Genomic DNA, 14,129 nt, shown 5'->3' with positions numbered 1-14,129 from the left:
TATTTGTTTAACGATCTGAATTGTTTCTTACTGTTAATAAAACAGAGCCATTCACTTGTTTGTCTAGTTTCATTTGATCAGGTATTTATCTGTGTGATAGTAAAAGCTAAAACAAGATGCATATTGACCTCGCATAAGTAGCAGCATGTTACTTTTGGCTTTTCTTTGTAGTTTTTCAGGCAGCAAGGGAAATACCACAGTCATGCTTACAAAATAAAATAATCAATGCAACGGTCAGTGTGAAAAGAAACAGTTGACGTGAAGTGCATTTTATTACCATCCACAGATTTCAGATTTTCAATGACTTTTCTTTTGTTTCACATGACAAACTGACAACTGATTACATGGAAACAGAACTGGTTGTTGGTGGACAGAAGCAGAAATTGATGGCAGGATGACCAGAGGGAAGAGTGGAAGATTAGCCAGGGGGCCACTGCATCTGGCGTCCACCCAGGACGTGGAGGTGAATGTGGTAGACCGACTGGCCTCCATCAGCTCCATCATTAACGACAACCCTGTAGCCTCTAGTCAGACCTGCCTGCTCAGCACACTTCTTTGCAACAATCATCAGGTGACCCAGCAACTGAAAAACAAAGAAGCAAGACATGAATGACAGCAAATAAAACCGTTCGTATTGCAATAAAAAATATATAGTACAAAATATTTGGTATTGTAATAAACGTATATAAACTTAATTTGTAAAATGGTTACAGGAAAATACAGTTAACACTGACAGGTGTCTGTAAAAGGTTTAATCTAGTGTTTGTTTCTGAAAAAGGTATGAAGTCAGTTTCTACTATAATCCTCTTTAGATGCACCACACTTACCGCTGCATCACCTTCCTCTGCTTTCGATAGCTGAACAATGGGCTTTTTTGGGACAACAAGGATGTGAGTGGGAGCTTGAGGAGCGACGTCGTTGAAGGCTACACACTGAAAAGAAAAGGGATAACTTAATTGTGACCTTCATTTTGTCATAGAAACAGCAGAATGACAGTTTAGTGAGCCTGTAATATATGCAACAGCCAAACCACTGGATTTGCATGACTGTTCCAACATTCTATCATCTGCACATGTCCCATTTCTAAACTATCAAACAGTGTGTTGATACACCACTCAGAAAATCTACAGTCAGTGTGTGCTCAGATGCAGGTGCATCCAAGTCTTACAGTGTTGCATTGTACCAACACTACAGTCCCAGCTTTGGCAGTCAGCTGTTGCTCAAGGAATCAGCTACTGACAACTGTGCCACAGAATTCTAACTATAGAGTCCTTTGGAGACAAAACAGTTAACAGTGTTTGTGCATGAACTCACTCCATGAGCCTGTTAGACAATATTACTCTGTTGTGGGTGCTGCCTATTGTCTTTTCCTGGGTCTGTCAAGTGTGGGCTTCTTTTCAAGGCTTAGGCGTTTTAACCCTCCGGTATCCCATCCAGAAAGGCCCTTAATAAGCACCAAGTGTGCCATTTTGGCACACTTGTGGAATAATGTCAAAAAAAAAAAAAATCATAGTTTGTTTTTAATTCTTTTGCACTTTTTTCTGTTTCAACAACTTGAGCCGTAAATAAAAATACCAAATACTCAATAATTGTCACATTTTTTAACCCTTTAAATGCGGTGTTTGTAATGTAAACAAACCATTTTTTTTAATGCAAAAAACACAACAAATATTTTTTTTTCAATATACTACATAAAAAGTGGATCACATATTATTTGATTTTTGCAGCCTGGCATATGTCAGTGATTAACTCCAACACTGGTTAATTTGCATTATTATTTTTGGCACTAGGTCAAATGTTCAAAAATACTAGCATCAGTCACCAAGTGTGCGTAAAATGCACACCTATAAATCAAACTATTAAATATTATGTATTGATTTATTTTTCTGCTCTAATTGGATTTTATTTTTGTAAATCAAGGTCAGTCCTAATTATAAATATCAAAAGGAAGAAATAGTGCGTTTTAGGCACACTTGGGAGACAGATGCTAGTCTTGTAATTTTCTTTTGTTTACAATGTGCAAATTTTAGTTGGTGGCCAGAATTTTAAAGATCATGCAAAAATGAACAACTTTAGAATTCTAACCTCATTTAAATTGTGAAAAATAATATGAAGTTTTTTAAAACGAAGTGCAAAGTGTGCCTAAAAGGCGCACCCAGATACTGGAGGGTTAAGCAGTGATCCTTCTGCAGTGATTAGGTGTCATACATTGGGAAACTGCTGGACATGTTATTTTTTAACAGTCCCTCTCGTTGGATAAACATTACTGGGACAAAGCCAACTCAGTTTGAAGCCAAGTATAAGGAATTTTCGCATTACAGATTTATTACTGACAAAAGCGAAATGCTACGCGTTGGATGGGTACTGTCACTTCTCTTAAAGATATATTAACCCGTTCTTTTATTCTAAAACGCTGTTTCTGGATGGTGTGGGCATAATGCTGTGTAATTCTGCAGGTGGCTTCTGCAGAGCTAGCATGGAGTTAGCTAACGTCCTCACACAGACATGCGGCTGTGTAAACTGAATGCACCAGAGCATCTCTGGGTCAGATACTGCATACATACCAGATCATCTTCATGAATGAAGGTTGCAGGAATCTCCCTGCGTATGATTTTCCCAAATATTGTGTCTCCACCAGGCTGGGCAGTCTGCGCTTTCGCTGTTTCATCAGCCATGTTGGAGGTGCAGTCAGACTGTCCTTTTAGATCTGAGTGATCAAAGCAGAAGAAGCTGATTGGACAGAAAAAGGAGCCAGACAACGGCTGCGCTGATTGGCTGCCTTTACGTCATCTTAACCGGAAGTGAGCAGAGAAGTCAACATGGGGACTCGTTTGAAGGTGAGGGTAGGAACTAGACGTTTTTAATCACACAAACATTAATTTTATTAACTTTTCGTTTTGACAGATTTATGGCATTGTTTGGAGATATTTTAATTTATGAATTCCTCGTGTTGAATAACGGGAGATGTCAAATATTTACCGTAGCCAGCTGTTACTGTAGTGGTGTTTTGGTAAAGGAAGGGAAATATGTGGATCATTTTTGTAAAATGTTAGACACGTGTAGATTTTCAATATTTCGTTGCATAGTTAAATTAGTTTTTTTTTTTTTTTTTTTTTTTAATATTGTTATTACATTGTTTTAACCTTTTTGACGTCCTGAGACCCAGGACACGACGAGTTTCTTCTTTTTTGCATAAAAAACATCTTGAGTGAAAACAGCATGATGTAACAATTTTTTTTAGATAGCCTACAATTTTAATTTTCTTTTTTTTAAATGAATGTCCCCTGCAGTGGACAGCTTTGTAAATAAATCTCTAAAACTCCACAAATGTGATCAAAAAAGTCATAGCTGGATCTAAGGAGGTTCATTTATTTTCTGAAGTAAGTGTGCATAGCAGTAGTTAGTATTTATCTCTTCTGCTGAGTATACTGTGTGTGCCTACATATTAAAAGGACCCAAAAAGATGCTAAACATTGGATTTTCATGTAAATCCAGGTCTTACAAGTGTTTAAAGCGCTTCACAGGACAAGACTTTCTGTATTCAAAAATGATGACGTTGCATTATCAGGTAAGTACTAGTTTGGTCAGTCATCAATACTGCTATCTGCTGTGTATCAAGTTTTTGAATGATGTTTTATTATCTGTTCCAAATAATGTGACATGCATTTTGTTTTTGTTTTTTTTCCTCAAAGCTGCAAGGTTAAAAATCAATGAAGAGTTTCGCAAAAACAAAAATGAAACTTCAGAAGAAAATATTAAAAAGGTATGATGTGCATCTTGCCCACTGCGGAAAATTTTTAATTAACAGAATTGTCATAAGTGTATTTTATTTGGATTTATAAGTAATGCAATGCTATAATGTAAAAGTATTTTTTATTCTTTGCATTTACTGTAAGGTAAGTGTTTAAAGCAGACAGATATCCTTCTAAAGTGGTTGTGTTTAATTTTGTTAGATTGAGTTATTGTAAATGAAGCATCAGAATGTAACAAAAATTTTGTCATTGGTCAAAAAAAGGTCAATATTAAATATAGAGAGTGGTAAGTGTCCAATCTAAAACTTTTACTTGCAGTGATTAAGTATGTTTATGTACTGTAAATAAGAAAAATAGAGCAGTTATTTTCAGTCATGTATCTACTGCTTATACCTAAAATATTTGAGTAAATGTAACTAGTGACATACAACACTGGAATTGGTTGGGTCTTGTTTATTTCAAAGGCAAACATTTTTCTGTTGTGTAAATGTAAAATGATTATAGTCATGTTTTCTTGTTTTATATGATGACAAGCTCATAAAACATTTTTCCTTTTCCAGATGATCAAAATGGGTTCAGATGTGGAAATTGTTTTGCGAGAGACTGTACTTCAGATGGAACATGTTGGAGAGAAAACACTTTGTAAGTATTCGTAGTCAGTTAATCTGAGTTGATGTTGTCTGCTTACATAAATTATGTAAAGTATTCCTTTTTTTCTTTTATATGTACTTATATATTATGTGTGTGTTTTTTATTTAACAGTGCTACGACCCAGAGAAAGTCTTCTTCTAGAAAATGTACCTTACTGTGACCAGCCCAGAAAAAAGTCCTGACTGTACCAGTTATTTGTCATCAAAAAGAGAGAGACTATCAATCATTGGCACTCATTTAACTACATGTGAAGCTTTTCTCGCTCCCCATCTTGAAGCCTGTGATCACTACCGAGAGAAATGCTTGCTTGTGTTTCACCGAAGATCTCAGCTTTTTTTTTTTTTTTTTCATTTTTCTTCTGTAATAAGACTGCAGTGTTACCTGGAACTGTTATGATTTCATGTACAGTATGATATTAAATGTGCTGTAAATGTTTTTCATCAAATTTGGAAGTGTTCTCCCTTTTTTCTGTAGTACTTAATGACTCAGTTGACCTGAGGCGTAACACATTTTATTGCAACTGAAAATGTTCTCATTGTGCCCTGATTAAATAATAGCATTCCATGAGCACCAAAGGTTCAATTTGTTGTTCAAACAGATCCTTAGAAACGAGGTCATGGTTTGTGAAAAATACTGTGATACTTGTACTTTTTTAAAATTATTATTATTTTAATTTATTTTAAGACATTCAGTGGAGGATTACATGACTTATGTTGATATTTATTCATCACTTTCATATTGTCTTTATTACCATGATATTCATAAACACTGTAGTGTAGCCTGTAAAAGAGGTTATTGATTGATTGACACAGAATAAATCATGGTTAGTGACTATTTTAGTTGACAGAAAATAGAAAAAAAAAAAGTCAAATTTTTTACTGTTTCACTGTTTTAGTCAGCCAGTTGAGCTCGGTAAAGTTTCGTTAACTAACAACAGAAAGATCTAAGGCTCTCTTTCTTTTTTTTTTTTTTTAAGATCTAAGGCAGGGGTGTCAAACTCATTTTAGTTCAGGGGCCACATTAAGACAAATTTGATCTGAAGTGGGCTGAACCAGTGAAATAATGACATAATATCTAAATAATGTCAACTCCAAACTTTCCTCATATTTTAGAGCAAAAAAGTAAAATTATGCAATGAAAATGAAAATATTTACATTTACCAACTATCCTTTAAAACAATGTGAATAACATGAACAAACTGCAATTTCTCAAGAAAACTACGAGCAATTTTAACAATATTCTGTCTCAGTTTATCATTTATAATATGTAAATTAGAACTTACAGATCACAGTGGATCATAATATTGGTAAACTTGCACTTCACATATTTCAAAACGTTCATGTTTGTTCAGGTTATTCATATTTTTGTGAAGTGATTTTTAGTGTAAATACAGTAAAATTACATGAAAATGTTTATATTTACAAAGAGAAAATTTTGGAGCTGTGAGTATTTATAGGTTATTATGATAGTATTTTACTGATCCGACCCACTTGAGATTAAATTGATCTGTATGTGGAACCTGAACTAAAATAATTTATATCTTCAGTTTAATTTTAGCATTCCACAATTTCATCCCAGGGGCCAGACTGGACCCTTTGGCGGGCCGGACTTGGCCCCCGGGCCGTATGTTTGACGCCTCTGATTTAAGGCTTTCCTGAACTTCAGAGTTTCATGAAGGACATCACTTCCTTTAATATCTCATACGTCATCAAAATGCGCCGTTACTCTGGCAACGGTTTAAGCGACGGTGCTGAGTTGTTTAGCTAGCTTTGGAGCTGTGGCTAAAAATATCAAATGCAATGCCAAAAATAAAGTAAGCTCATGTTTATACGATAGTGTTCACAAATTTTGGATATGACAAAATAATATATGTTTTGTTTTTTTTTTTAACAAGGTTCGATTTTTTCCTTGCGTTTCTTAGCTCTGACACGCTATGGGAGCTTGCCACAGCCGAGGTCCATAGTCGGGAGAGCGGAGTCGGTGAGGAGGATGGAGGAGTTATGGTCAGCGACAGGACTGTGTTCCTGATGGGGAGCAAGGCAGGGGTGTGTTTAACTCAGATTTTATGTTATATGTGCGATGTCACTGCCTCTAATAATTTAATTTCCCGATATTCATAATTTTATACAGAGAGCTGAACTAAAAGCACTTGTGTTTTACAGGGGAAAACATCCATTCTCCTCAGGTGCCTCGATAGGTGAGTAGTAACGATTCAGGAAATTAACTTCAACCTTGTATCAAAACAACAGACATCTCGTTAAATCAACTTGGTTTTAACCCTGACAGTTGACGTGGTGTTCTGTATTCACTAGAGATGAACCGGCTAAACCGACCTTGGCTCTGGAGTATACTTTCGGCAGACGGGCCCGTGGACACAACACAGTAAGGACCTCATGGATGCAGAATTTGAGTTTTCAAGTAAAATGAATAAAGAGATGCCCACATATATTGATGGAAAGGAACCAGGTGAAAAGTGTAAGGAGCTACAAAATTGGTTAAACTCCAGGGTCTGCACTGTTGAAATGAAGCCTCCTCCACAAAAACCTATTGTAGTCAATAGTAGAACATTTCTAATAAATGAGACCTTGAAACCTGTGTTTTTTGTTTTTTGTTTTTTCAGCCAAAAGACATAGCTCACCTATGGGAGCTGGGTGGTGGTACCTCCTTGTCAGACCTGGTCCAGATCCCCATCACTCCTGTCAGCATCAAGTATGTCACTAACATACATATATTTGAGGTTTTACAGTAAAACACTGTTCATATTTCATAGTTTTAGATGCAGTGTTTTACTTTGAGTTTAACTTGCAACAATAATATATGTCATTCAATATATGGTAAAATATAAACAATGATCCTCTATTTAATGTATACAATTGCCACTGTACAAAGTTGATAATAGTTGTTTGCAGGTCTCTGTCTGTCATCCTGATCTTGGACCTTTCTAAGCCTAACTCTGTGTGGGGAACCATGGACAAATTACTGCAGGCAGCACAAGCTCAGACAGAGAAAGCCTCTCACCAGGCACAGCAAATGGAGAAGGCAAAAGCTGGTGCAAAACACCAGTCATCTATGCCCACAACAGCTCGTGTCTTGCCAAAAGACTATCCTGTAAGCACTATTAAATCAAAAGTGCTAATTTTATCCACACAATCCTCTGGTTATTTACAAATTTTGAGATTTGAAGGGTTTCATTTCACATGCCTTGCTTAGCTCATCTAAGTAAGATGTGTGTCTGTCGACTGATTTGTGTTTTTGATCTCTACATCAACAGGATAGAGAGCTGATCAGTCCTTTTCCTCTTCCTCTGCTCATTATTGGCAGCAAATATGACATCTTTCAGGTAACATACAGTGATGTGAAAAAGCATTTGTCCCCTCATAGATTTCCTCTGTTTTTGCTTTTTTGTCACACTCGGATGATTAAGATTATCAAACAAATTTTATTGTCAGGCACAGATAACCTGAATAAATACAAGATGCAGTTTTTAAATGATAAGTTTTTTTCTCAATAAATGAAATTAAGTCTGAAAAAGTAAGTCCCCCCTTGTTAAATCTTAAATTAACTGTGATTAACCACATTTTTTTGAAAGCTGAGTTGAATTTCAGTAGCCACACCCAGGCTTGATTGCTGCCAGGCCTGTATAGAATCAATAAATCACTTGATGAGAACCTGTCTAACAACATGCACTAAGCAAAAAAGATCTGAAAAAGCAAGGCATCATGTTATGGTCAAAAGAAATTCAAGAACAGATGAGAAACAAAATCATTGATAGCAATCTGGAAAGGCTTACAAAGACATTTTTAAGGCTTTGAAACCAGGGTGAGAGCCATTGTCTACACATGGAGAAAATATGGGACTGTGGTGAACCTTCCCATGAGTGGCTGGCCTACAAAAATAACTTCAAGTGCACATTGCCAACTCATCTAGGAAGTCACAAACAAACCTAGGACAGTTTACCTCGGTTAAGGTCAGTGTTTATAATTCTGCAATAAAAAAGAGACTGGACAAAAATGGCATCCATGGAAGAGATGAAAGGTGAAAACCACTGCTGACAAAAAGGCTTGTCTCTCATTTCCAAGATGCTGTGGCCTCCCCTTAAACAGGCCATTCGTGGTCAAACCTTGTAATGTGGCTGAATTAAAACAATTCTGCAAAGAGTGAATCAAAACTCCTCTACAGCGATGTATAAGAGTCAGTGCCAGTTACATAAATGCTTGTTTGTAGTTGTTGCTGCACAAGATGGCCCAACCTGTTATTAGGTTTAAGGGGCAATTATTTTTTCATGGCTAGGTATGTTTAGTTATCCTTTTCCCTCAATATATGAAATAATTTAAAAATTGCTTTTTTGTTTACTCAGGTCACCTTTGTCTAACATTATTTGTTTCCTGATCTGAAAGATTTAAGGTTGACAAATATGCAAAAGTCTTAGTGGAATGCAATTTATTTTTAACGTTCGGCATAGTAGTTACAAGTCATTTGTGACTTTACTCGTATTGCAGGAATTTGATTCTGACAAGAAGAAGTTAATTAGTAAAACACTGCGTTTTATTTCCCACTACTATGCAGCCTCTCTTATTGTAAGTATTTTTACTTTATAATCAATACGTCATAATTTATTTATTCTTGGTGTTTCACTACTTCTGAACTTTTTTCCCTGTTTCTGTTCTTTGTTTCATTAGTTTACCAGCATCAAGTCAGAGAGCCTGATGTCAAAAACCAAAAGTTTTGTCAATCATTTGGCCTTTGGTCTGGACAAAGGGTGAGGAGGATAACAGTGTACTGAACAGCATAATTTAGTTGGGAAATGGTAGCATCGTTTTACTTTCTGTTAACCAGGAAAATAAGTTATTTTCAAAAGCCTTTCAAAAGAAAACTTGAAATGCACACAAATGCTGTAAAAGTGAGTTTGATTAAATGCATTCATTATAACTCCTTGTTTTCTGTGCTTATTAGGAAAACGGTGTCCACTGATGCCACCAAGCCCCTCATTATTCCTGCAGGTTTAGACTCTTTCAGCCAAATAGGTGAGCACAGCACCATCTTGTGGCCAAAAGCGGAACTGTATTTAAATGGTTTGAAAGTTGACATGTTACGAGTGGATTTTCTGCATCAAGTTGAATCGAATAATCCAGCTCTGTCATGAGTTGTGTAATTAATAGCATAATTCTGCTTAAGCATAGATACTCTCTGCTTCAATATCTGTTGATGAGGTTATAATTTTGCAGAAGTGTGTTATTTAATAAAAGCCATTCCTTTTTTAGGTTCCCCTCCTTCTACAGATGTTGATATCACTTCTCTGCATGCGAAAAATCCAAAGGACCTCTGGAAGAAAGTGTATGAGCGTGTCTTTCCTCCTGAGGTATTCTATCGTGTAGATTCTGATGTATGAGTTGAAAAGAAGCTCTCTTGAGACATTGTATTTGTGTTATAAACTGTATTTGCCTTCATTTTATGCCCATTTAATGCAGTTCTTCATTTTGTCTTGATTTATTTTTGCAGAGCATTAGTGAGCAGAGGGTACTAAAGGATCCAGCTTGGGATCCACAGTATAGTGAACCACAAATCGATGCCATGAGGGCTCAGAAAGATCAGGTAAAATGTCTTGACAAAACAGGATGTAATTGAACAGACATTCTACAACATTCAAGTTCATTAGAAAGTGCCCATCACATGCCTGTGTTATACGATTATGTCCTTTGACCTCATGGGGAAAGCAAGGCGTGAATCTCTGTATTCCAATACCCATAGTATTGTAATATTCAGTATGATAGAGAAAGGTTTAGCCAACAGATACAACCACTTTAAAGCAGTGGTATTGACATTTGGGTGCTTCTATGAAACTGGTCCCTAAAAACAGAACATGAGGGCTAAAAATTCAAATCAGATGTAGACTAATGTTATGAAGCAAGTTTGGAAGCACTTGGGTTTTTTTAAAAAAATAAATATGTACTGAGATAAGAGAAACTGTTTTTCCGATAAAATATATTTTTATATTTTTATACAAAAACTTGCATGTAACACAATAAAAAGGACATGAAAATTATGTGCTACTATTTTTTCGAATATCTTTTTATTCTCTCGCAGATACATGTTATAAATTTCCCTATGGGATGAATAAAGTATCTATCTACATTTTGGGAATCAAACTAATTATGCAAGGCAGAGTGTTTCACAAAAATGACCGCTGTTGCAAAATCACCTGCGATTTATTTGTGTTTAAATGGGCAGGTTCTGCATGTAATGCCAGTGGACACAATGGGTTACCTGGAATGAGACTGTTGATTCATGAAAAACATGCATGTTTGGATTAGAAAAAACACAAGGATCATCAAATTTAACACAGTGTCTTTATTTATTGCACTATATAAGACCATTTCAAGCCATGTTTTCTAGATCAAATGCACTGACACCTAGGTAGCTTTTCCTGTCCCAATTTTGGTCCTATTTTTGGCCCCAATATTTTATTAAAAACTGCTTTAATTTTGGGATGGCTCAGAGCAAGAGTATAATTTGTTTGCATTTATCTGAGGTCATCATTAGGTACATCCAGGGGGGAAATATGTCAAAATTTATCTTTCATTATTTGGTTTAAAAAACTGGCAAAGTGCCAGGCACCAAAATGAACCCAGTTTCATAGAAGCACCCATTTACTTTGACTTGTATTTAATTGCGGACAAGTTTCTTTTTTAAATATAATTTTCTATTCCGTCCCAAATTTCTGGATGCATTTTGCAGTATCCAAACCAGCATGCTTTACTTTGCGGTCTGCATACTTTTTTTTACTTAAAATGTCATGCTATGGGCTGCAATTAATGTGAGTTAATTGTAACATTGTGACAAATGAACATGTCTTAGTTGTATGCATACTGAATTGAACAGCAGTTACTGAGTGCAGTTAGCTGTATTTAAAGTAAGAAGTATGTGATTTGCAGTACAGAGAGTATCCCTGGGTTGTGAACCTTATCAGACATGCTGGAAAGTTGTTCTATGCACCGAACTTTCTGATTGCTTAAGCTCAGATGTAAAGACGTTGTTTCAGCGATAAATCTTAGAGCAGCAGTTTCCAAAAACGATTGTTCTGTCACGATACATGCCTACATCCTGTAAGCCCCAGACTGTTTCAGACTTTTAATAAGGACCTCTTTAGGAATATTTTATTTTGTAGAACTGTAAGCACCTTCCTTTGCTTCACTGATATCAAGTTAAATATGTTACTGAAACCATAATTTCAACTTCATCAGTAACCTATCTGGTTCCCGTCCTGTGTTGTGTGCTCTGCTCATCACCTGTCTTAAACTGGCTACATTTAACCCATAAAGACCCAGTGCTACTTTTAAGTCAGTTCTCAAATGAAATGTACTCTATATCTAACCTTTCTTAAAGGATTTATCACCATTTGTTTAAAATATTAGCCTCTGTATTTTGTAGTTTATTAGTATAAACCAGATATTTTCCTGTATTTAATTCACTGATCATGTAGATGTTCATTAAAGCTCAGGTTAAGTTGAAGGTTATTACATCAAAAACAGACAAAACTGAAGAAAAACTGACGTTTTCAGCAAAGATATCTATAATTGAACATAAACAAAGTGTCTTCATCCGCTGTCATTTATCAAACTCCATGGGTTTTATTGGTGAATCAGTGTTGTAGAGGATGGCAGTATTTCCACATTCACTACAGAGCCTCTGAACGTCCAAATGGGTCATATCTGATAACCATGAAAAGATGACAACCTGTATTTTACACCAATTATTTACATGTATTGATAGGATTAGTGGATCAGAAGTTATTAAACATTTTTGATCAGTAAATGGGTTTGGCCATCAGTGGCTGTTTGGGTCTTTATGGGTTAAGGGGGCTGATATTCCCTATTAGCGGTCTGTAGTCTTCATGGCCGTTTCAACAGGCTGTAACATTCTGTGGCTATAAAATCATTAGAATTCTTTCTGCAGAACTTTGTAGATGCCACTGTGGCACTTGAACTGCAGTAACCTGTTACAAACATCCCACGCTGTTATCTCTGGCTGAGTCGCCTGATATAGTTGGCCTTGCTCTGCCATTGGTTCATTAAAATGTAATTGGTCTGGGCATCCAATAGGAGCAAAGGGGGTAAAGGTTTATTCCAGTTCAATATGAAGAATCGAATTTGTGACTGCTTAATGCATATCAAGGTAGATTAGAGACTGATACCGCTGATGTCTGCTGTATCCCTGTTTGGTAACAGTGCTTAGACATAATAATCTTGAACTTCACCGGTCTGATCTTTCGTGCCCTTAGTCCCACTTTTTGCCTCATGCATTATTACTTTCAAGTCACCAGGCCAAGTATAAGTGCAAAAGGTCATGTAACAAAAACAGAGAAAAAATTAAAACCTTTCCAGATGAGAAGTTATTCAGTTATGAGCTCAATAAGATTTTTTTCATTTAGAACTCTACATTTGGTCTTAACTATTTACAACCATGCTTTTGCTTAAGAGGCATAAACTAGGGTTATGAAGAATTAAAAACTTTAGCTTTAAATGCATTATTCTTTTACCCATAAGATTGCATAATTTTTACTGTGTATGAATATTAAAACAAAACATGATGTATTGAAGTGTTACATACTGTTTGTATCAGTACAACACTGCAGGAGAACCTACCCTTGTTAAATATAATGCTTAATTTCAACTTATCTGTGGTATACCCTGCACTATCTGACTTTACTTCATTAAGAGAGACATGTCGTGTTTATTTTCCTCACCTCTTGTTTTTTTCAGGAGTTGGAGCAGTATAAGAGGAATGTGGCTAAATCATGGAAAGGACTGGAGCTGGAGACCTGAGACATTAAACTTTATGGTGTCACACACATACACCACATATGATGTACATTTAACTATATTTATTTACATGTGAACTTATTTTTTTTACAGGTGTTTGATCATTTGTATAGCTTGTATGATAACAGAGTTTGTTTCAACAATTTATCAATACATCACAATGCATAGTAATGTTACAATGTGGTAAAATCTACAAAAATAAAGTATTTTATGTGAATACAGATGCTGTCGTTTGCCACTCATGAATGAGAAATCAAAAGCAAATTTTAGCTGATATTTCAGTATTTACAATGTGGTTGTTCCTTAAACAATACGTGTTTACAGCAACTCATTCATTTACAATAAACCAGTTTGTAGACTTGTCATATAAAAGGTGGCTTACAAATAACTATGATAGAAAAAGAAATCCACGCACCAATGGACTGTAGTTCCCATTTAAAGGGCACTTTTGGATTGTGGGTATTTGAGATGTCAACGCTGTACCATGTGAGAAGTCCAAGAAAAGAGCTATCATGCTTGAGACATCTTGCTAAAAATAAATCCATGAAATGGGAGGTAAATTGGTGTGTGGATTTTTCATCTATGCTATTTAAATACTGGGGCTTCCATCATGTAATACATCTCACAAATGGAATGAAATTTATGAAGACGACTTTGGATCATTCTAATTCTGCCACTAGGCATCTCTCATTATATACAGTTGCAAAAGACATTACTTGTTGCAGATCTACCTTTCACAATAAAAGACCTAAACTTGCACAGTGCATGGATGAAAGTCCCTTGAGGCATATTAAAATAGCTTGGATTTATTCACATCATATTTAGTGATGTATATTCATGTAATGTCAGATGGCCAAATGAAACACTGTGACATGTCAACAAAATATCCACTTCTGTGCACAAGTTT

At 35.8% G+C, this 14,129-nt stretch overlaps 3 protein-coding genes across 3 annotated transcripts; 2 read left to right on the top strand and 1 right to left on the bottom strand.

Moving 5' to 3' along the window:
• Positions 1 to 234: 234 nt before the first annotated feature.
• On the bottom strand, positions 235 to 2,706 carry hint1 (histidine triad nucleotide binding protein 1). Its single transcript, XM_030156136.1, has 3 exons — positions 2,565 to 2,706; positions 828 to 932; positions 235 to 583 (listed from the first exon to the last, which is right to left on the bottom strand). Exons 1-3 carry the CDS (start codon positions 2,673 to 2,675, stop codon positions 419 to 421), a joined length of 381 nt encoding a protein of 126 aa, XP_030011996.1. The 5' UTR covers positions 2,676 to 2,706; the 3' UTR covers positions 235 to 418.
• An 82-nt stretch (positions 2,707 to 2,788) lies between these two features.
• On the top strand, positions 2,789 to 4,978 carry lyrm7 (LYR motif containing 7). The gene is made up of 5 exons (XM_030156137.1): positions 2,789 to 2,837; positions 3,496 to 3,568; positions 3,693 to 3,763; positions 4,313 to 4,394; positions 4,515 to 4,978. The coding sequence occupies exons 1-5, from the start codon at positions 2,820 to 2,822 to the stop codon at positions 4,583 to 4,585; spliced, it is 315 nt and encodes a 104-aa protein (XP_030011997.1). The 5' UTR covers positions 2,789 to 2,819; the 3' UTR covers positions 4,586 to 4,978.
• A 1,109-nt stretch (positions 4,979 to 6,087) lies between these two features.
• Positions 6,088 to 13,443, top strand: dync2li1 (dynein, cytoplasmic 2, light intermediate chain 1). The gene is made up of 13 exons (XM_030156135.1): positions 6,088 to 6,216; positions 6,325 to 6,448; positions 6,566 to 6,600; positions 6,716 to 6,785; positions 7,024 to 7,112; positions 7,313 to 7,511; positions 7,675 to 7,743; positions 8,903 to 8,980; positions 9,083 to 9,162; positions 9,357 to 9,427; positions 9,665 to 9,762; positions 9,903 to 9,995; positions 13,163 to 13,443. The coding sequence occupies exons 1-13, from the start codon at positions 6,203 to 6,205 to the stop codon at positions 13,223 to 13,225; spliced, it is 1,083 nt and encodes a 360-aa protein (XP_030011995.1). The 5' UTR covers positions 6,088 to 6,202; the 3' UTR covers positions 13,226 to 13,443.
• Positions 13,444 to 14,129: the final 686 nt, after the last annotated feature.

This window comes from Sphaeramia orbicularis, chromosome 15 (genome assembly GCF_902148855.1).
Source record: "Sphaeramia orbicularis chromosome 15, fSphaOr1.1, whole genome shotgun sequence".
NCBI lineage: Eukaryota > Metazoa > Chordata > Actinopteri > Kurtiformes > Apogonidae > Sphaeramia > Sphaeramia orbicularis.
This window is presented reverse-complemented; position numbering and strand designations above follow the sequence as displayed.

What these genes read in the sequence shown, in the direction of transcription:
- hint1 (XM_030156136.1), bottom strand. Translation starts at nt 2,675, where the DNA reads ATGGCTGATGAAACAGCGAAAGCGCAGACTGCCCAGCCTGGTGGAGAC. An exon ending in TCATTCATGAAGATGATCTG is followed by an intron (nt 933 to 2,564) that starts GTATGTATGCAG and finishes TTTTCTTTTCAG; the next exon opens with TGTGTAGCCTTCAACGACGT. An exon ending in CAGAGGAAGGTGATGCAGCG is followed by an intron (nt 584 to 827) that starts GTAAGTGTGGTG and finishes TTTGTTTTTCAG; the next exon opens with TTGCTGGGTCACCTGATGAT.
- dync2li1 (XM_030156135.1), top strand. An exon ending in CTCCTCAGGTGCCTCGATAG is followed by an intron (nt 6,601 to 6,715) that starts GTGAGTAGTAAC and finishes TGTATTCACTAG; the next exon opens with AGATGAACCGGCTAAACCGA. An exon ending in TGAGGGCTCAGAAAGATCAG is followed by an intron (nt 9,996 to 13,162) that starts GTAAAATGTCTT and finishes TGTTTTTTTCAG; the next exon opens with GAGTTGGAGCAGTATAAGAG.
- lyrm7 (XM_030156137.1), top strand. An exon ending in TGATGACGTTGCATTATCAG is followed by an intron (nt 3,569 to 3,692) that starts GTAAGTACTAGT and finishes TTTTCCTCAAAG; the next exon opens with CTGCAAGGTTAAAAATCAAT. An exon ending in CAGAAGAAAATATTAAAAAG is followed by an intron (nt 3,764 to 4,312) that starts GTATGATGTGCA and finishes TTCCTTTTCCAG; the next exon opens with ATGATCAAAATGGGTTCAGA.